Source organism: Acanthochromis polyacanthus, chromosome 9, assembly GCF_021347895.1.
Source record: "Acanthochromis polyacanthus isolate Apoly-LR-REF ecotype Palm Island chromosome 9, KAUST_Apoly_ChrSc, whole genome shotgun sequence".
Taxonomy (NCBI): Eukaryota; Metazoa; Chordata; class Actinopteri; family Pomacentridae; genus Acanthochromis; species Acanthochromis polyacanthus.
In genome coordinates, this window is record NC_067121.1 from 20397725 (window position 1) to 20421026 (window position 23302).

A 23302-nucleotide genomic window follows, 5' to 3' on the forward strand; every position below is an offset into this window, starting at 1 on the left:
ATGTGCTTTACAATGAGCTGTATATAAACTGAAGAGAGCTGTGATGCAACAAAAAGTAGAGACACCAGGATACAAACAGAAAATGTCCTCATAGTCTCAAACACCTAACAACAGTCTGTACAAGCGTTTTCCTAAGCACTAATCAAGGCAGAATTTATTGTGGTAATAAAAATGCAGCTCAACCGTTTTATTATTATTTTTTTAGTAGATGCTCAATATGCTTTCTAATATATTATCTTATCATCCACCCAGACAAACAAGTGCTTGTAGGAAGATTACATCCTCACCTAAAATCTGATTTCTACCAGTATGTGAAATTGCAAGCTATGGAAAAGTTCATAAATTAGGTATTTTTAGTATTCAGAACCAATCTTCAATTGTGCAATGAGGTCCACAGCTGTCCAGAGCTTATCAACTCCCCGGCTCAGGAAAGTGAATACAATAGTGTCATCTGCATATAAAGATGTTCTTAACTGTTGGCATGTCCTTTCTTCTCAAAGTTACTTATAAAATAGAAAATGAGTAAAGGTCAGTCAGTTATTGCTAAACAATACATAAAAACATGTAGGTAATAGGTAAAGCAGCAGAGGTCAAGGCATAGAAGGTCCACAGGAATTCATTGTGAGATCCACAGGGATTTACTTCTTGCACAAATGCATCATAATGAGGAATCTATACAAGGACAGGAGAATTTGTGCAGCATATTTAAAGAAGAAAGGCAATAAACATAACTTTAATTGCACAGTGTGTCATTTTATCCCCTTTTAGTCATGCACTGTTATTTATCTGAACCTACCAGCTTCATCTCTGAATGTGCACTGTGGTCAGTTTCCCCTAAATGTCCTATCATCAATCTTACTAGGTTTGATTGTAACATTTCTGCATCATTTTCAACACAACTGAAGTCAGAACTGTGTTAACAGATATAGAGTCAAGTGATCTATCTTGAAGTTGTATACAGCAATTTGGGGAAGGTTGATTTCACAATTCTCCTAAAAATTTCAGCAGTATTGGTGTCACGAATCAGGAAGGAGAACCCAGGCAGAGAGTGCACCCCTGCGACGGTACAAGTTTCTCAACAGACTTTATTTACTAGAGTAAGGGGGAATTCGTGGGAAGGGGAGAGGAAGGTGAACCTGAGGGCTTGGTAGCTAGAGCCCAGTCATCAGTGTTCGTGGCAGCCGGGCTCCGCTGGCAGGCATGTTCCCGATGGACGGCCAGGCACGGTGGGTCCGGGGCGCTGAGGCGGTCGGTAAGCTTGGGCCAGACGTGATGGGTCCGAGGGTCTGGAGGTCCGGGGATCCAAACGTCCAAGGGTCTGGGAAGGCAGCAGGCTGGTCCGAGTGTCCGAGGGTCCGGAAAGGCAGCAGGCTGGTCCGAAAGTCCGAGGGTCCAGAAAGGCATTAGGACGGTCCGAGGGTCCGAGGGTCCGGGAAGACAGCAGGTTGGTCCGAGGGTCCGGAAAGGCAGCAGGCTGGTCCAAACGTCCGAGGGTCCGGGAAGACAGCAGGTTGGTCCGAGTGTCCGAGGGTCCGGGAAGGCAGCAGGTTGGCCTGAATGTCCGAGGGTCCGGGAAGACAGCAGGTTGGTCCGAGTGTCCGAGGGTCCGGGAAGGCAGCGGAATGGTCCAAACGTCTGGGGGTCCGGGAAGGTAGCAGGCCGGTCCGAGTGTCCGAGGGTCCGGAAGGCCAGTCGGCAGGTCCGTAGGTCCGGGAGGTCCGGGAAGGCAGCGGCTGGGTCCGAACCTCCGAGGGTCCGGAGAAGCCGTGGGTCCGGACGAGCAGCAGGAGGGTCCAGAGGTCCAGAAGGTCCCGGGGGTTCAGAAGGGGTAGTCAGCGAGGGGAGTCCGAAAAGGCACACGACAGGAAAAGTCGAGAGGGAGTGGGGACCAGGCAGCTGGATCACTGGAGTAGTCAAGTTTACAATCCACCGTCGGTTGGTAGTGGAACCGGTCTCTTTATAGCACTGGGTGTAATCACCGGAACGATCCACAGCTGCCCAGACTCTGTGGGGAGATTGATTGCCAGAGTGGAGCCAGCCGGGAGGCCGGCTCCATCTGGTACAGCAGAGGAGAGAGATGGAGAGGGAACGAGAGGGGAAGAGAGAGAGAGAGAGAAGGAGAGATATAGGAAAAGGGGATTTGGATGCCAGGTGGGTCAGGGGTGAGGAGGAGGCCCTGACAGTACCTCCCCCTCAACGGGCGCCTCCCGGTGCCCCACGGAACCAGTCTGTATGGAAAAGGACAGGGCATCAAAGGAAGCGACAGGGACCAGGCAGGGGGGAACGCTCCGTAGAGCTACCTGAGGGCTGGACAGATTGAGACTGGGTGGATCGGAAGCGTCGATCCGGCAGGCGGTCCAAGAACTGGAGGGACTGCTCCGATGACCATTCCGTGGGCTGAACCGGCAGTAGTAGTCGATCCAGAAGACGATCTGAATGCTGGACAGGTCGAAAATGACGTTCTGGGGGACATCCCAAGGACTGGACGGACTGGAGGGGCCGGCCCGGACGATGGTCGGAGTGTGGTACAGTCTGAGTTGGCCAATCCGGAGGCCGGCCCGAGGGCTGGACAGATCGGGCCTGTACCGGTCGGAGGTGTTGATTCGGAGGTCGGTCTGGGAACACCAGAGATAGTAGTTGGACCGGCTGATGGGCCCTGTCCGTGGGACGACTCCGTGATGAGCCGACGGGAAAAATTGCTCCGGGGGTGGGGCTAGTGGCTGGACAGGTCGAGACCGGACAGGAGGAGGGGACCTCTCCGGAAGGCGGTCCGGATTCTGGATGGGTCGTGGCTGAACTGGTCGGGCGGAACGTTCTGGGGAACGACCAGAGGACAAGGTTGGAGGATGGATCCTCTCCAGGGGGTGGTCCGTGATCCGGGTCGGCAGGCGGGAGTGGACCAGTGGTCGATTGGGGTTCTCGGCAAGCAGGGAGAGCCTCGTCGGGCGATGGTCCAACGGTTGAGCTGGCAGAGTTGGGCCCTCCGACGGTCGAATGTGAATCCAGTTATGGGGAACGAAAATGTAAAAGTGACATACGTGTAAATGACAGAGTGCTGGTGCTTTCACAGACTGACAGAGCAGCAATGGGCTGAACTCCATGAGTGAAACGGGCTTTAGTGGATCTTGAAAGGCTACACTTCTCTGCTACATTGTAATTGCACCTAGCCAGGCACAAATAATGTTTTCTCTGAAAGCCATCAATCCAAGGTTGAAAAGGCTACACTGTCCACTAAGACTGATGGTCTAAAAGAAGTGAAAGGTTACCATAGCTTCTATTCAGTTAATGAGCAATCTGGGAACAGAGGGGAAAAACAACATGCTTCCTTTAGAGAACTAGCTTGATTAAAGTGTCCAGTAAAGTTAATTAATTTTCAATTTTAAGTGGAGTTTGGTTTTAAAGTGTAAAGAGGTATCAGACAGTCCATAAGTCTCAGAAAAGATATATATGTTCACTTTTGAATGCAGAGAGAGTCAGTGGATGGACATGGATAAAAAACTAAGATGTCATTCTCAGAGGTAAGAACACCGACAGCCAGGCAGGCAAAGAGAGTAAAAGCGTAACTGAAAGGACATAGATGTGATTTTGTCTGTTCGCCTGAACATGTAGATTTGTGGCTTGCAAGCTTATCTCTGGTGAAAAAAAGGACTCTGAGTCTGAATCTTCTCTTTTCGGCAAAGCAGGTGTCTGTCAAATCAGCCTCTGTGTGCTTTTCTTCCCGTTCACACAACCACTTACTCTGCCCTTTATCATCCAAACCCGTAAGTGTTTTTAATTAGTTTCTGTGACAGGAGGCCTGTCACCATTTATTATTACCTGCACATGACAGAAGGGTAATTAGGTTCTTAATGATTCTTATGAGACAGGAGGACTGGCCGCTCTTTTTGCCTCAGTCACTCACATTTTTCAAGAAATAAGAGCCGTTAGCCAGAGCAGTGTCTCAGAATCTCGACAGTTCAATGAAAACACCCAAAGGGAAACGATGGGTGAAGTGAACCACGTCTGCTGTGTTTACATTCAGTTTCTGTGAAAGCATGATATGATGGTAGATAGCCTTACTGCTGCTACTATGTCACATAGTACAGTTTGATAAAACGACAGAGAACAGCCGAGGGCTTGACAGGATTATCGATCAATGTACATTACTTCACAAGAACGCTTCTTTTTCTTTTTTTGCATTTGTCACTCTCTTTCATCTTTTCAGGTGCTTTTGTTAGAGTGCACAAGCACAGCAATATTACAATTTTAAGTTTGATCACAGCTGCACAGATCACTAACAGCATAATAATACTAATACTAATAAGAATATTTTTTATTTATAGACGCCTTTCAAAACATCATACCAAGTTGACACACATTTACATTGACAATATAAAACTTAAAGATGTAAAAGGTTTAAAAGAAGGAAATTTAGCAATTTTACACTCAACAAAAATTTTAACTCAACACTTTTGTTTTGCTCCCATTTTTTATGAGATGAACTCAAAGATCTAAAACTTTTTCCACATACACAATATCACCATTTCTCTCAAATATTGTTCACAAATCTGTCTAAATCTGTGATAGTGAGCACTTCTCCTTTGCTGAGATAATCCATCCCACCTCACAGGTGTGCCATATCAAGATACTGATTAGACACCATGATTAGTGCACAGGTGTGCCTTAGACTGCCCACAATAAAAGGACACTCTGAAAGGTGCAGTTTTATCACACCTAACCAGCCTCACAACTGCAGACCACGTGTGACCACACCAGCCCAGGACCTCCACATCAAGCATGTTCACCTCCAAGATGGTCTGAGACCAGCCACTCGGACAGCTGCTGAAACAATGGGTTTGCATAACCAAAGAATTTCTGCACAAACTGTCAGAAACCATCTCAGAGAAGCTCATCTGCATGCTCGTCGTCCTCATCGGGGTCTCGACCTGACTCCAGTTGGTCGTCGTAACCGACTTGAGTGGGCAAACGCTCACATTTGATGGCGTCTGGCACGTTGGAGAGGTGTTCTCTTCACGGATGAATCCCGGTTTACACTGTTCAGGGCAGATGGCAGACAGCGTGTGTGGCGTCGTGTGAGTGAGCGGTTTTCTGATGTCAATGTTGTGGATGGAATGGCCCATGGTGGCGGTGGGGTTATGGTATGGGCGGGCATCTGTTATGGACAAAGAACACAGGTGCATTTTATTGATGGCATTTTGAATGCACAGAGATACTGTGATGAGATCCTGAAGCCCATTGTTGTGCCATACATCCAAGAACATCACCTCATGTTGCAGCAGGATAATGCACAGCCCCATGTTGCAAGGATCTGTACACAATTCTTGGAAGCTGAAAATGTCCCAGTTCTTGCATGGCCAGCATATTCACTGGACATGTCACCCATTGAGCATGTTTGGGATGCTCTGGATCGGTGTATACAACAGCGTGTACCAGTTCCCACCAATATCCAGCAACTTCGCACAGCCATTGAAGAGGAGTGGGAGAGAGGCTGATATTACAAAGATGGAAATATGCAGACCGAGTTATGTTACTGGTGTGGGTTTGGATAGTAATGGTGAAACTGTAGGCTTGATGAGAGAACAATGAGGAGAACCTCTGTGTCGGAGCCTAAATGCGTTAAGTTAATGTGTGATCATTACAGTGTAGTAACGTCAGTTTTGGGAAAAGTGGGTGTGGCTAGGTATTCGATTGTCAGGCACAGAGAGGGGAGCCACACAGTGTTTTGACCTCTGTATTGACCTCTGTTTTTCTCATTTTTTTGCCTTGGAATATTTTTTTGATTTAAGAAACAGAAGAATTACCTTGCACACTGTAACTTCAGTAAAGATTTCAGTAAACAGTGAAATGTTTAAGAGTGGCCCTGTGGATTTTTTCTGGAAAGTGGTATGTGGAGAGAGGAATGTTCAGAACGTCAAGCTGTCGGCTTCTTTAATTGAAACCTACACTCTGTTTTGTCACTGTTGAGTTTGAGAGAGTTGGAGGAGAACCAGGATTTGATTTCCTGTAGGCAGTCTCCACCACCCATCCGTCCATTCTCGATACACCGCTTTATCTTCACTAGGGTCGCGGGGGGGCTGGAGCCTATCCCAGCTGACTTGGGCGAAGGCAGGGGACACCCTGGACAGGTCGCCAGTCTGTCGCAGGGCTACATATACAGACAAACAATTACACTCACATTCATACCTACGGACAATTTATAGTAATCAATTAACCTCAGCATATTTTTGGACTGTGCGAGAACATGCAAACTCCATGCAGAAAGATCCCAGGCCCACCCCAGGATTTGAACGGGGGATCTTCTTGCTGCAAGGCGAAAGTGCTAACCACTACCCCACTGTGCAGCCCGCAGTCTCCACCAGCAGATTTTTAATTTACTTATAATTTGCAGGCCACCACACACACAGGAAACACAAAGCAGTCTGCATGCAGATGTATTCTTTAGAATGCACTCTGAAGGTATCCTCACATGATGGTGCAAGTCAGGTCAGTCATCAGTGATTATTTACAGCCATATTTATTACTTCATTACACGACCAGCCAACAAAGAGCATTAGTGCCCCTGTACAAGTAGTTATTGCTGGTTAGAATGCTTCCGTGAACACAGACGTGGCACCCAACACCAGTAGATGCAATGTGAAACCTTTGAATCGCTTACACAAGTATGGAGAATTCTTCTAAATCAAGAGGTTGAGAATCAGAATTTGTGGGACTGGTTGGCATGATTATTTAAGCAGAGATGAACCAAAATGATATGGGTAAGCATGAAATTTGACTTAAATAATAATTATTTCCATTGTAGGTTTGTCTGTCAATTCATTTAACAATTGATGTTTTTCTTTTATTGTGGGGTCTTTAAAATGTCCAAAAAATTGTGATTCGTGTTTACCAAAGACCACGATGTCCAAAGATATTCTGTGTACTGTCATAGAGGCGTAAACAAACCAGAAAATATACAATTTTAAGAACCTGGAATTGGAGAATTTGGTGTTTTGTCATTAAAAAATTACTAACGTCCAAAATATTTATGTAGATTTTAATTGCTTTATTATAATCTGTTTAGGTACATGGGCAATACTTTCAATGCTAATACAGCAATGAAAAATAGACAAATAAATGTGCACACGTGAACATCCCTGATATATTGCATTTTATTCACCAAACATTCCATCTAACAATTTCCTGTTGTGTGTTGTGTCTGTTGTCACTGATGCCTTATCTTAATAAAAGAACACAAACCCAGTGGTAATACAGTAAGGCAACATTAAGCAAATGAGAAAAAGAAACACATGCACTGTTTTTCATGTATATTGTATATATACAATATACCCACAAGCTACAATTCATTCATTCTTCTCTATGTTTATATTTAGCATGCACTGAGTGGGGTGAGGATGTGAAATATTCTGGCAGCACAGAACATTCTTTTTGTACTATTACAATGAACGTGAGAAACTACACGCCCTCTTTGTTCTTCTTTTTCTCACCACCCCAGAGGATTTTGTATCTTCAAATCATCAAGTGAATCCAGGATCATGACTGCTGTCTCTTATACTTTCTTCTCTTTCTGAGGAGGCAGCTTCAGTACAGATCTGTTTTCTTTGTGTTTCTAAAGTTTGGATCACTGTGATCCTGACAGATTATGGAAGTTTCTGTAAGTGGTGGCAACTTTTAAGAAAGATGTCTTGAGACAGATTTTCTCCCACTTGCCAGTATTTTAGAACAGCCTGTACCGCAGTTAATAAGTTAAGAAAAAAAAACCCAGTCAGCCACTTTAATAGATCTTTTAATGGAAGTGACTGCCTGAATAAATCCGCCTTTTTTAAAGCTACATATAATTCAGTCATGATAAAGAATAATGTAGACACACTACTTTTTACTAACTATTCTTTTTTCGGTTCTATTATTCTATACCTTTCTATTCTCTACTAATTTGCTGAGAAAGATTGCAGTTCAAATTGCTTTTCTCCCATTAAACTTTAACCTATTTATTTGAAAAACTTCTACCTGGATACACACCCCCAAACTCCCCAACTGTGAGGTCAAAATGACCCATCTTGGACTCCATCTGAGCCCAACAATTTACTTCTGCCCTCTCTTGTGCACATTGTGTTTTTGTTTGCTCATATCTGATACTGTATGGCATCCTATTAGTAAGTCCTGTTATTAAAGAGGATGACTGGGGCTTTAAAATCACATGTGGAGGGTGACCTTACCTGTCCTTCAAAGTGGCTGTCATAACAACAAGCACATTACATGAAAAATAAAAATTAAAAAAAACAAGAAAAGAAAAGAAACGTAAACATGATTTTCATAAAGAATTAGTTTTGAACATCATCACAGCAACATGAAACAACTCAGGAATATTCAAGTGAGCTTTTTAGAGCTTATAAATTACCATATAGAAAACTGCGAAATTATAGATGCACTCTATAGTGGATATCACAAATGTTTAAGTATTCTTGTCTCATATCTTTATTCAATAGACAGCTCTAAGAGAGAGGCAGGGAATTCCTCATACAATCACAGCGGTGCGGTAGGTGCACATAGATCTGTCAGAGGATAAGGTAACAGAGAGAATGTATAAGAGAGCAGAGTGTGAACACTCAGAGGTTTTATCTGAGTCAGAGCCAGATGAAGACTGATGCTGGTCCTCAAAACCAACACAGGCTCGCAAGTTTTTAATCAATGCAAACATTGAAAGATAATCTATAGAGGTGTGTTCTATGAACTAGATTCCAACATTTGGTTTTTGAACCTAATGAAACAATTAAGGAGCAACAACAATGAGCAATAACAGGAAGTGCATATATTTCATGTGCTTTTATTCTGAAGTCAACAGGAAGCAGTCCCGTGAAAAGTATGAGTTCCTGAAAGTCATGTGCCAGTGTTGCTCTGTGACCGCAGCATTTCGTATTTAGCAAAATGCGCAGCTTTCTGAATGAAGTCTCTCTGGATTCAAGCTTTCACTTCACAGCAAACGTGTTGTGTGTGCTAAATTAGTGTGTGTCCTCCTGAGGTTCACGCTTGTGTTGGAAGATTATACAGCTACACCAGATGCTTCTGCCCTAAAGCATAAAATTAAGAATTAAAATGTTCCTAATACAACTGTTTCCATGACATGAGACCATCTTTACAAGATCAGAGCTTTGGTACAAGTCATCAGTTTTTTAGGTGTTCCCAAACATGAGAAGAACAAGGATCTACTTCGGACAGTGAAATTCCTCCTGAGGCAACAACTCCAAGGTTGTAATAGAAGATCACATGCTATGTAACTAAAGAATGTCCTGTCATACCAAAAGATGTGCTTCACTTCATTTATTTGGCATTTCCCAATGCTTGGATTCAAGACCAAAAGGAGACGCGACCCTAAAGACCTGGAGTTCAAACTCCTGGATGAGGAACTCATGTCCCCAAGCACTGACACGACAAAGAAGGAACACCCAAATGAGAACAGAAGAAAATGCTTAGCAATGCACTCCAAACATGCCAGATGCAGAATGCCAGGATGCAAAGGCAGAACCTTTGTGAGATGCACTCTCTGTCAAAAATATGGGTATCAACAGCAAACAAAATGAGAGTATTCAAAGTGTCAGTGGAATCCATCTTGCTTTATGGATCTGACTCCTGGTCACTAAGTAAGACACTTTCAAAAAGAATTGATGGGACTCATACTAGAATGTTATGGATGGTACAAAACATCTCCTGGAAATCACACCTCACCAACAAGTCGCTATATGGCTCACATCCACATTAGTCAACCATCACTAGGCAATGCAGACTCGCCCTTGCTTTACACATGGTGCGACACAACAACCGGCAGCAGCTGGTCGAGTACTGTTACAGAAACCTGATGTTGTCAGAAGGGCTGGCTGTCCTAGCACAACATTAAGGAAGGTGCTAGAAGAAGACACTGGTCTGGAAGGCAAATAACTTCGGACTACAATGTTGGACAGAGGGAGCTGGAGGAATAACTTTATTAATGTCACTGATTCTGTCTGATGCGACTGACTGACTGACTTCAGTACAGCATTTTCCACTGTCTCCCAGTCAAACAGTCAGAGTGCTTCATTCAGTACCGTCTAGAGTCAGACATCTAATGCTGAAATCATTAAAGTTGAGGTGAGATGGGAAGTTACTACAAAAGAATGGAGGATCTACATTTGCTGTTTGTGTTGTATGTAGTGTTGTATTAAAAGTACATACTCCATTTTTAAATGTTTTATTTAATGAAACTCTGATGTCCACCACAGTGGACTTATAATATTTGAATACAATTAACTTGGAACATTTTCTTTCTTACAAAAAATGCCTTACATTTAGTTTATGCAAAAAATAAACTAAAACCTGTTTCCCCCTGTATCTCCGGAAGCTAAGTCTCTTTACTTTTCCCTCACCTAAGGGAAACCAGAAGAACCAGATTACTGAATTGAGTGCACTGCTTCCCTCCTCTTCAAAATGTCTGATTTGCAATGTCTGATTCCATTTCTTTTAATGGAAACTATGCACTGAAGTTTGTGCATTCTTGATGCACCGGCCGTCTTAGACATCATCAGATCGTGGTGCCCATTCCCTCAGTGGCCTCAACACTGAACTCATCATGAACCCTTTTCTGTCTTTCTCATTGCATCCTGTGAAACCCTGATGTGCTGCTCCAAACCTCTGGAGGGTAATGGGTGCTGGCTTTGTAGTTGCAGATAAGAGGTGGAGCGAGAAGGAGGCAGACACATAGACAAAAGGGGGACAAAATTAGATCTCATTTGGACGAGAACATAGAGGGAACTTTTGACCCCTTATTTTTTCACCCTGCTGTACATATTTCGAAGCAATATGAATTAGTTTACTTCAACTGAGCACAATATCATTTACATGAAGAGGATAGATGGTGCCGGGCTCGCTTTGTGTCATCCTGCTATACAGAAAACCAGTGCACAGATGTGAAAACTAACATTAGAGACACTCTGAGGAACACGATGAATGTGAGTGTTGACTAAAAGTGTTAGTGTCTTTTATCCTGTGGGGATGTATCCTAAAAGATATTGGACACTGACACTATAATTTCAGACTTTAGAGAATGTAATGTGTGAGAGTGATGCATCTTTGGAGTTCTGTGTTTGAAGAAAAAGTTTCTTTTTCAAAGTCTTCAGAGTGAAACTCTTCACATTTACACAAACATTTCTACTGCAACATGAATTCTACATTTGAGCTCTGATAAGCATTCTCCTGTTAAGCCCGAGAATAATTAATCAAGCATCACTGAACCCTATTAAGAATTAAAATGGATGATTTTTTCATATGCTAATGAAATGTACTTATCATGAATGCAGCCACTTCTCATCTTCCTCTCTTCCTCTTCCTCCGTATGCCTCTTCCCTCCCTCTACCCCTCACTCTTTATCATCCCTCCATGCTCTTCAGTTTAAAAGCAAAGCTCATTAGCAAAACATCAGACGAGCTTTAGAAGAAGTGTGAACAAAAAGGCTTCTTGAACTTAAAAAGGGGCGAAGCAACCCGAAACAATTTTAGTAGGATGTGTCAGAATATTGTGAAAAGCTCCCTGAGGAAACAATCTGCAACAGACTGCACTGAGACTGTGGGACCCACTTCAGATTTTTTTTGCTGATGTGTGACTCAGACTTATTTTTGTGTATGAACAGCACCAATCACATGACGTCTGATCTATTCTGAATTAGGCCACTTCCATATGTGGTCCTAAATCAGATACAGGTCTGAATATCTGCAGTGCAACCTCAGACACGCAGTCAAATCAAATTCATGCGTTTTCTGTAAACACAAGAATCTAGTGGAGAAGCACTGACAGATGGGTTCAAACTCGCCCCTGATCCGGATATTTTGAATAAAATCTGTTTTACCAAAGCCATTCACGTCACAATCTCACCATTCCTGGCTCCAACTCTGCATCCGCACACACCTTTGTGTCAAAGTAGCAGGCATGGCTCCACATAAATCCATAATTTTAAATTTCATTTGAGTATTTTAGGAAATTGCTGGCCTCCACTGCACTTCAGCCTGTCAATTAGACAGAATATCCTGACATGTTCACCTCTGTACGGCAGCATGTTGTGTGTGATGTCTTTGTTATTGCTGTTTTTTGCATGCAGATCAAGTCTATGAGTAGTTCACACTAGAATCTGGTAATGGCCATGTGTGATACTAGAAAAGCATTCAGAGAGCGTAATGGTGCTCCAACGCTGTTCATTTCCCCATATGGAATTGTCATAAATGCGGCATTTTATTTTGTTTTAAATGCAACATTTCTTTATTTATTAGTTATTGATGATCAGAATCTATAGAATGTGGCCATTTAATACAGATATACACACAAACAAAATGACCTTGTGCTAAGCACAGGTATGTGTTATGCATGTGTATGTTATGTACAGATACCGAATCGTGTGACCTAAATATGTAGCGGGCAGGTGAAACTGATGGGATTTGAAAACACGCCCACAATTTAATCAATTGTTCCTTGAAAAATTTCTGACAGATAAGTCCTGATAAATCCACAAGGGTCCATTTGTAGGAGGATCGTAGTCATGTGATCGTCAGCAGGCAGCTGTCATAGTGTTCACTTGTAGTCCTAGTTACAGTGATGCCACGCCGCTATCTCGCAATGACACAGAAATCCGAAACACATTCATGGATCCAGACTAAAAGCCACATCACTGCCAAAATCTAATCAGTTGGTCCCTTGAGTCATTTCTGACCTTCCCTGACAATTTCGCCCAAATCCATTAAACCGTTTTTGAGTAATGTTGCTAACAGACAGACAAACAGACAGTCAAACGTACGCGGATTGTCACATAACTCCGCTGCATTCCTTGGCGGAGTAAAAAGTAATGATAATATAGACAGCAGAAAATTCAGGAGATGTTTAAAGCCACTGTGCAAGAGTATATTTTAACTCAATCCATGATCTTTCACTCTCTGTATTTGTGATTCATTTAATGTTATTTTCATTGAAAAAAAGTGCTTTTTTTTTTTTCAAAAATAAGGACATTTCTAAGTGATCCCAAACTTTTGAACAGTAATGTACATATTTCTGTTTCCCCTTGGTCTATTTTTTTTTTTAAATTGCTATTTACTTTCTGTCTTGGCTGCTTATGTTCTTCCCACTTCTTCTTGTTCTTAGGATTGGACTATTTTTCCTTGCATGTGGAATATATAACATTCAAAGACACCCATGGGGCAAACCAACCATTGGACTACAAGCTCTGGAGACCAGAGCAATATGTATAAGGTTCATCTTATTGCATGTCTATAATTCTGTTTCCTGGGATCATTCTTTTATAGGATTCCATGAGAGACTTGGGTTTTCTTCTCCTTTCCTAAATCCACATGGCTTATGTAGGCTATTTCTATGCCTCACTGAATGCCTTGGAGTGTCATGTGAAAAATCCCATTACGTTGATCAGACATGTGTTTTGTGCAGAGTCCTGGGATTGAAGCGCACATCACGGCACCACAATGCCTATGTTTTACACATTCAGTGAACGTAATGTATGTGTACTTCGTGGATATGTTTCTTAGGTGACAGTACAAGCCACCTGTATCACCTTGACAGCTATGAGTGGAGACCGCTGTTATGTGACAGTCTACCCTCTGAAATCTCTGCGCCACCGCACCCCAAAAGTAGCCATGATTGTCAGCGTCTGCATTTGGATTGGTGCGTCTCGTCGTTCTCTTCTTTTAAAATAATTCACTGGTTGTATATGAAATAGGAACATTTAGTGTTCATGATTTCACCTAAAATGACTGTTTTCCTGCTCAGGCTCCTTGATTCTGTCCACCCCGATTCTGATGTACCAGCGTATAGAGGAGGGTTACTGGTACGGCCCGAGGCAGTACTGCATGGAGAGATTTCCCTCTAAGACGCATGAGAGAGCTTTCATCCTCTACCAGTTCATTGCTGCCTACCTCCTGCCTGTGCTCACTATCTCCTTCTGCTACACTCTGATGGTGAAGAGGGTCGGCCAGCCCACTGTGGAACCTGTAGACAACAATTATCAGGTATGGATCAGGTTTGTTTTGTGTTCAGTGGTATTTCCATAACACTGAGATATGAGCTCGGGTTGCTGCTTGCCAGTCATCCATCCATGTCTGATCTGTTCACTGCTTAATCCTCATTAGGGACGCTGTCTTAGGGTGAAGGTAGTTGACACTCTGGACTGGTCACCAGTCTATCACAGGGCTACAAACAAGCACATTCACACCTACAGACAATTTAGAGTTACAAATTCATATCTTCGTTGGACTGTGCCAGAGGACCCGGAGAAAACCCACATATGCACAGGGAGAACATGCAAACTTCATGCAGAAAAATCCCAGGTCGGGGCACGAACTGGGGATCTTCTAGCTGCAAGGTAACCATGCTAACCACCGAGCCACTCTGCAGCCCAGTTGTCAGTCAATTAAATATTGAAAAAGTCTCCACTTTATGTTGACAGCACCCGTCTCTGTTTCTAAAAATGTATTTTAAAGCATTTTTCTTTAAAGTAGCTGTTATCAAGTGTTAAATAACAATGGAGCAAAAATATGTCATTTCAAAGCTTGCAGTGATTAATCAGCAAAGAAAGATAACCTTCACTCTCCTTTAGCTCCAAGGAAGTTTTCACTGTCTTTCAGTTCATCATTTTGGTTTTAAAGCCCAAACCTTTACATGTTTTCTGAACAAAAGCATGAGAAAACGTATTTCAAAATGAAGATAAAATATGAAATGGAGACGCACAGCTTCAACGTGGCTGCATTGACTTTTTGTTTGAACTTCCCATCTTTCGTTTGTAAGTCTCAACTATTCTCTGTATTTTTAAGCTCAGTCTGTGCAGTTACAGGACGAATGTTGGAGTGGCAGGGATTTCTTGCAGCGTGGCAACTTTTCATAGCATCGCAGTTCTGTGGTCGCCTCCCAAAGCTCCTGGCACGATTTAACAGGCAGTTTATTGGACCAATGGCAGAGAAGGAAGGACACACCACAAAGAGTCCCTGCTGTTTGTACATTTCTCCAGTAACTGCAGAGATCCAGTTCAGAAACACAAACAGAACCTCAAACCAAAACACTGGCAGTACAGTCACACCAAAGCTTTCATTTTAGATGCAAATAATTCTACAATAATTGTAATTTTGGGAGTTAGTGTGGAATGATTTGGACTGTTGAATTTCTTTCTGATTGTACCAATAATAAGCACTTTTCTGAAAACACAATCTGTATAACTTCACTCTGTGGTACATGTACAGCACCAAACCACAGACAGAGACACTGAGCAACTTGCTAGTGAACACAGCTGCACGCATATTTTTTCTCAGGAGCTTGTGGAAAACCAAAAACTAAGCTCAACCAAGACTAAATATTAGTCATCATTTGAGAGGATACATGACTCCAAATTAACAATGATACATTTGTTGTTTGGATAAAAGAGCTTCATGTTCTGAAAAATACCAGCAAATCAGCCCAAAAAAAAGTGTCAGTTTGGTGTTTACAGTTTGTTTACACTGACCCCAAATTACCAAACAGCAGAGTGCAAGAATGAGATATGGAACATTTGTATATAGTGTTACAACTTGGCTCCTAAAGTCGTAACAAAACCAAGAGACAGCAATGGTGCGGCGACTAAAAACAGTTTATTGCAACGCAAACCAACCAAACGGGCATTCAAAACCAAAACCAAAACGCAGAATCATGCTGCTGGAGCTCCACACGGCAGCAGCTCCTGTCAGAGAGCCAGTTTGAATGGAAGTGGGCCAGATTAAGTGCAGCTGAGCCACTAGTCACAGGTGTGGCTCAATCAGGCGACGACTGGAACAGACACACCTGGTGTCCAGGTGGAGTGTCATCACAATAGAGTAAAAAGAAAGATGTTAGTATAATGTATTTGACCAGAAAGAAGTGAATTTATTCAACCATCCATTGAGTTGGGCAGAGTTCCAGTTAGTTTTGGGCCTTGAAAATGTGGTATCTAGCATTAGTTAATACATGTACAGTGAATAAGTCAGAGGTTAAACTGGAACACAAACACGCACAGAAACACATGAAAAGCAATCGATCAACAAACAGTTTGACTGATTATCAGATCCAAACAAGATGTAGCTGCTTTTTAAAAAAAATGTAAGCCAATTCCCATTGAAATTGATTAATTACAAACGTCAATTTAATTCAGTTTTGTATAAGGGTGAAGGCAGAGGACAACCTGGACAGGTCACCAGTCAATCACAGAGATGCATATAGAGTCAAACAAGCACACTCACATTGACACCTACGGACAATTTAGAGTCACCAATTAACCTCAGCATATTTTTTGCACTGTGGGAGGAAGTCGGAGTACCTGGAGAAAACCCACGCATGCACAGGGAATCACACAAACCCCATGCAGAAAGATCCCAGGCCCAGGCAGAGACACAGCCTGAAGATCCTCTAACTGCAAGGCGGCAGTGTTATCCACCGAGACATATCTCTTGAATAATAATAGGGATATTCTTGACCCTGAAAAAACATATTGGTCGACCCCTGCTAGCTAGCTTATGGCTAACATCAGTAAAGCTGGTGCATTGGCTGTTTGGTCTGAATACACAGAAAGTGCAAATTGCCCAGTGGCCAAATTTGTACTGAGTCTTGTAAATTTCAGATTTTCATTACTTTCTAATGAAATCTCTTCTCTTCTTGCTTCCTCCTCAGGTGAACCTCTTGTCTGAGAGAACAATCAGTATCAGGAGCAAAGTCTCCAGGATGGTGGTGGTGATTGTCCTCCTCTTCGCCATCTGCTGGGGTCCCATCCAGATCTTCGTCCTTTTTCAATCTTTCTATCCAAACTATCGTCCCAACTACACCACATACAAGATCAAGACGTGGGCCAACTGCATGTCCTATGCCAATTCCTCTGTCAACCCTATAGTTTATGGCTTCATGGGAGCCAGCTTTCAAAAGTCCTTCAGGAAAACCTTCCCATTCCTGTTCAAGCGCAAGGTCAGAGACAGCAGCATGGCTTCGAGGACTGCCAATGCCGAGATCAAGTTTGTAGCTGCAGAGGAAGGCAACAATAATAATGGAGTGAATTGATTCAGACCATTGAAATTAGGCAGAATGAGATTATTGTTTGTATCTAAAGCTCGGAGAAAATTACAATAATGATAAATGCCAGCCATGAGTTCATTGCGTAAAAGCCTTCACAGAGCAACTGGCTAATTTCAAAGGTACACACCATGCTTTGGCAGACAAGTTCTAATTTTTGTTAATGAATACAACTGATTAACAAACTGATGTGGGGAAACACGGACAAACAGTGCAGATCGACAACACGGTGTTTGGCACAGTATACGACCTGTTCCATTGCCAAGGCCAGCCAGTGTTGGCGTACAACATGAACCAGTGTTCTGCCAAACACCACAGACAAATAACAGAAGACAGTCACACACATCTGATGAAGAAAGACGATCATTTGGCCTGAAAGCTGCTGGCAGGAGTCCTAATCCCTGTAAGATCTCATCAGGTCTGCAGCTTTGGTATAAACAGTTCAGCATTTGGACAGATGACGATTACATACAGTGTATTAGACCACATCGGAAAAGACTGAACACTAAACGTTAAATGGTGAATTTTGAATGAAGATTTGAATTTAACGCTATGGAATGGATGTTTGTGGATTTGTTTTTGTTTTTCTATGACATTTGTTTCTTCACTGGAATCAGAGAGAATAATTTAACTGGAAACACTTTCTGTATCTATCATTCAGAAAAAAAACAGTGATTTAGTGCTTTAAACCAATAGTCTGACATTTTGAAAATACACAGATTTTCTTTCTTTGCAGGGAGTGGGACCTTCTCTGTTAACTCTCTGCAAAGAAAGCAAATTGATTCAGGGAGAAATAGATGGCTTTGCTCTCTGTAGATTAAAAAAAAGCACTATCAAAACCTCTAAGCTCAATAATTAACACACACCTTGTTGTTTTAAAATGACTCCATCAAGTAACGGTGGAGTTAAGTGACGATCGGCGTACGTTTGTTTTTCTCTCTGTTTGTCTGTCAGCAACATTACTCAAAAATGGACAAACAGATTTGGATTAATTTTTCAAGGACGGTCAGAAATTACACTAAAACCAAGTGATTAGATTTTGGAAGTGATGTGACTTATGTAGTCTGGATTTGTTAAAGATTTCTGAATCATTGCGAGATAACCGTACACAGTCACTGTAACTATGACAACAAGTGAACACTAAGTCAGCTGCCTGCTGATGATCACAGGATTGTGATCCTACTACAAATGGACCGCTGCAGACTTACCAGGACTTATCTGTCAGAAATGATTCAAGGAACAACTGATTAAATTGTGGGGGTGTTGTGGAGTCCCATCAATTCCCACCACCCGCTACATATTTAGGTCACATGATTCAGTATCCATACATAACATACACATACACACTCTGTTCAAGGTCACCCACATTTTGTTTGTGGGTGCATCTTTATTAAATGGCCACATCCTATAGTGCCGTGATTTCTGCCATGAATTTTTTCAAGATTTCATCCGTTGGAAATGATACGACTGAGCAACCTTGGCAGAGTACTGCATTTTCTGAGTGCTTTTCTTGTTGTTTTAATGATTCTGATAAACATATTTAGCTGTTACTTCCTGCATTCAGTCTTTATACTAAGCCATTTGCTTCTTTGCTCTAGCTGCATATGTACAATGCAATCAGGTCATATTGAAGTTATTGTAAATGGGGATTTGCAACTTGTTAATAGCATTCACTTAAAAAAAACGTGGACTCCCCATGTCAGCTCACTGACCAGTGTACTTATATTAGAATTAATGGACTGTATTTTTGACTTTTTGTGTCTTCATTTCCAGCTATGTACTGTGTTTCTGGGGTGTCCATCTGTCCGTACATCTATCCCATTCTCATAAATCGATTCAATAACGAATTGAATAGAAGTTACTGGTCAAAGGTCACTGTGTCACAAGACTCACAAAACATGTATTTGGCCAAAAATCAAGAATTCACAGAAATTATGACAGAATTTGACAAAAGAAATGGATAAAATGATGATGTGATGACCTTTTAGATCCAAAAGGTGCAACTGTTACATGACTGCTTGATGGAGGCATACCCTAATTCTGTTCAATCCTTAAATGACCAGCTTTCTTATCATACAACCATCTTTAGCTTTTCGAACGACATATCTCTAAGCCTGACAGCAAACAAGCAAAATTTCCAAAATGTCATGCTATTCATTTAAAAACTGAGGCTGTATCTTGATTCTGTCTTTTTTTTTTTTTTTTTTGTGAAGTGGATCTGTAGGTGGAGCAGCTCTTCTTTTTGTAACCCAAACAACCAAAACACACTTCTTAGTTAATGTATCTCCACAGAGGCTGCTGTTGAGGTAATATCCATCTGTATTAGTTGCAAATACAATGGAACAAGATGACTTGTTTTTCCACATTCAGCCAGCTGTGGACTTGTGAGCTCAAACATTATGGCTTTCTGTTTGTTAAGAATCCAGTGAGAGGTAGCATCCAGCTGAATGTTTGAGTTTCTCCGCCACCAAGTGTGATTTGTAGAAGCTGAATGAGGCAGAGGCCACAACCGGTGAAGCACAGATAGTGTTTAGTTTTCTTTTGTGCCCCACACACAAATGTTCCCATCCAGGTGTTGTTTACTGGAATCAGCTGTCACATCTTCTCTGAGAAACATCCTTGCACAATCGTGCTCAGACTAAACTGCAAATGGTGGAGGTGACTCATATGGCTGGTGCCCCATGCCGGGAGAGCATTTCTAAGGATTTCTAACGTGTTCAGAGAGCAGCCATCTGGCTATAGAAATACAGCATATCACAGTTATATATCTACAAGGCCTTTGCCAGCTCTCCACTGTGGATATACAGTCCTTTTCTATCCATCCCACGCACGAACATTCAAAATCAGAATGCCAATCATGGCCCATAGAAAACGTGTTAATGCAATTTTCATTTGAATTGCAGATACTGTAGGCATTGCTGTCATCAGCAGTCCATTTGAATAACATTAAAGTCTCTTGAAAGGAAACCAAAGAGCTTTTGGCTGCCATAATTAGTCATAAATAGGTAACAGGAAGGTTACTATTACCTGAGAGAAACAGCAGGCACATTTTGTGAAAATAACAGGACAAACATTTGGCTACAGCCTCTGAATGTAACTAAACTTAATGCAACCTGACATGCTTATCAGTAGATGCTAACTGTATGTATCACAGGATACAGTTACATGAATCAACCAGTTTTTGTTTTGGTTAAAGCAAATATCTTGACTTTCCTTTTTATCAAAATTCATTTGAGCCGTTCTCTTTTAGGGCTGCACAGTGGCTCGGTGGTTAGCACTTTCACCTTGCAGCTAGAAGGGCCGCGGTTCGTGTCCTTCCCTTCTATTCTCTTTGGAGGATCTTTCTGATTTCTGATTGTTTGTTTGTATATGTAACCCTGTGATAGGCTGGTGACCTGTCCATGGTGTCCCCTGCTTTTACCCTTAGTCAGCTGGGAAAGACTACAGCCCCCTGCGACCCTAGTGAGGATTAAGCGGCGTATAGATAATGTTCAGATGTTCTCTTTTAGCAGGATGTGATTAAACCTCCATCTATAATTATAACATCATAAAAAGTCCACCAGCAAAAGGACATGTCACTCAGAGTCCTCAGCAAATAGAATAAATTACGTTGTATAAAGTGCATTGGAAAGCCATTTATTTTTAACTGAGCGCTGCTGTAAAACATGCCTTAACATGTTTCATGCTAATGACTGCTTATTGCTTTTTAATGTGTACTAATTGTGCTTGTATTCCTCCACATGGTGCAATGTGCATCCATTAGGACCAAAGTCATGAATAATATGTGGATTACTGTGCAAACGTCTGATGCACTTCAGATGCTGAGAGTCTTATTTGTCACACAATACCATCAGGGAGGCATCTCATCAGTCCTGAAATAATTCTGCACCATGACAATGATCTCAAACCTACAGCTGGTGTCATGAATAACTTCAGATCAAGGAGGCCTGCAGCAGATGGTGCAGCCTCCACAGAGCGCTGATCCCAACGTCATGGAGTCATTCTGGGTTTACAGGAAGAGACCGAGGACACTGAGACAGTTTGAATACACAGAAAAGATGCTGAATTACCAACCTGCCGACTGCTTTGACAAACTGTGCTGTTGCTGTCTAAAGGACAAGGGTGGTGACCCCAGATATTGATTTGATGAGGGGTTTTTTTCTGTGTACTGGACTTTATATTATGGTATTAAGTAAAAAACTATTCATGGCCTTATTTTTTGAAAACATTCTCACTTTATTTTTACTGCTCTACAGGTTTGCTCAGCACTGTATGTTTTGTTATGCTTCTTCAGAGACTGTGATTCTGTTATATGTTCAAACAAATCGTCCGTCTATGTTTAGCTTTAACCTCTTTGTACAATAAAATATGGTCACCTTTTGATGTACCTGTAAGCCATTTCAAAACAAAGCAATGAATGTGGTGAAAACGACCAGCAGTGACGACTTCATTTTTCCTCAGGGTTATGTAGAATCGTGTCTGCAGGAAATTTGCTTTCAGATTTTGAACAGAGATAAAGAGGTAATTGAACCATTTTAATCTGCAGTCATTTTGGATGTAGCTGTAGAGTGTCTGCATAACATCGTATTAGCTGAATGAAGGCTAGACATTTGCACTGGAAGTCATCTGGAAACAATTTCTTTCTTTATTGTTGATCATTAAACAAAATGAATTTGTCAGTTTAATGGTTGGTTCTCTGAATGAAGTTTTTGATTGTACTCCTGAAAAGAAAAATAGTTTTCTGCAGTAGAGATGGGAGGTCAACCCAGAATGATGACATTTCAGATTCATAATGACATATCTTATTTGCTGTTAAGCTGAGAGTTGCTGTGGCCTGACAACTGGCTTTGTTGAAAAAGAAGTGTGAAAACTGAAGTGAAGCAGAGGGAACGTCTCGTCTCTGTGTCAGTGTCAGTTCTTAAATTGGTTGAGTCACCACATCGAATCCACCCTGAAGTATTTCAGCAACTACCTGGATGGATTGCCATGAAATATAGTTTAGACATTCGTGACTCACAAGAGGACAAATCCCTCTGACTTTCGTGATGCCAACACATTTCCTCAGCACACTGATCTCTGATCTCCACAACTATTGGAAGGATTGCAGTGAAATTTGGTTCAGATGTCCCAGTTCCCAACACAATGAACATCGTAACTTTGACACTCACACTTTTCGTCATTAGGTCAAATTACTGCAAAACAAAAGACATTCTGACTCAGCTGTATTTTATGTAGAGTGCTAATTAGGAATGTTCGAATGCAAGAGTTGTCAGTGCTTTTCAGACGGTTGAACAGTGTCTGAAATAGGGATACAAATTTCAAACAGTTTTTTTCAAATAGTCGGCAATGGTAATGATTAACAAGTGAATGGTTTAGTGATTCGTGGAGGCTTCCAAATGGACTTGAGGGCTTTTTGAATGACCCTGAAAACATCTGGCAAGTCACTGTGTTGACACGCCCACAAATATATATTGCCAAAGTCAGCTTCTGGTCTGAACTTCAACAAACTGTTGGACTGTTGGAACACTTAAATAATCAGCTGCTGTACTGCTTACCGGTAAGATTATTTCTAACCATTTATACATGATGTCCATTACAAATTGGTTCTGAGACATGAAGAATATAAAGAACAAATAAATACCATCCGTCCATTATCTATACATCACTTAATACTCTGTAGCAGTGACGTGCGGTCATCATGACAAAAAAAAGAATAAACAAAGTGTACATAAATACATATTAATATTTTCCACTGATCTGTGTTAAAAATGCATTTGCAGTATGACTACACATTTCTGACATTTTATTGAGTAAAAATTGCCGAATGTGAGTTTTTCCAATCAAATCTAGGGCAGAAACCCCGGGTGAGGCAGGGGCGAACTGTGCCTCACGTCTGACTGCATGATCCAATACAAACTGGGTTGCATGACTTTCTGCAGTCTGTGTAATGTCTTTTATGTATGTGTGAGAGGACTATTCCTGCTGATCGCACAATAAAGTGCGGAGAAAAGTCAGCAGGTGAGGCACTCAGTACTCTGCCTCAACTCAAGGGGGCTTACGCAAGCTGGCAGGTGCTTTGTCGCTGCAGTGCTGTCTTCAGCAGAGGAAATTCAAAGTCGGCGTCAAGCTAGTAGGTCTGCACACATCTCTGTACTTTAATTTGTTTACAGTACATATGAATTGCTTAAGGGCTGCACAGTGCAGTAGTGGTTAGCACTTTCGC

General features: G+C 41.9%; 1 protein-coding gene across 1 annotated transcript in view; it reads left to right on the forward strand.

Annotated features, from left to right (window-relative positions):
- Positions 1-21764, forward strand: part of kiss1ra (KISS1 receptor a) — a 34571-nt gene extending 12807 nt beyond the window's left edge. The window contains exons 3-5 of the mRNA XM_022191163.2: positions 13548-13683; positions 13789-14027; positions 16687-21764. Of these exons, the coding sequence (XP_022046855.2) occupies positions 13548-13683; positions 13789-14027; positions 16687-17067 (756 nt within the window). The 3' untranslated portion in view covers positions 17068-21764. The remainder of the gene's footprint in view (positions 1-13547; positions 13684-13788; positions 14028-16686) is intronic.
- The last annotated feature ends 1538 nt before the right edge of the window (positions 21765-23302 follow it).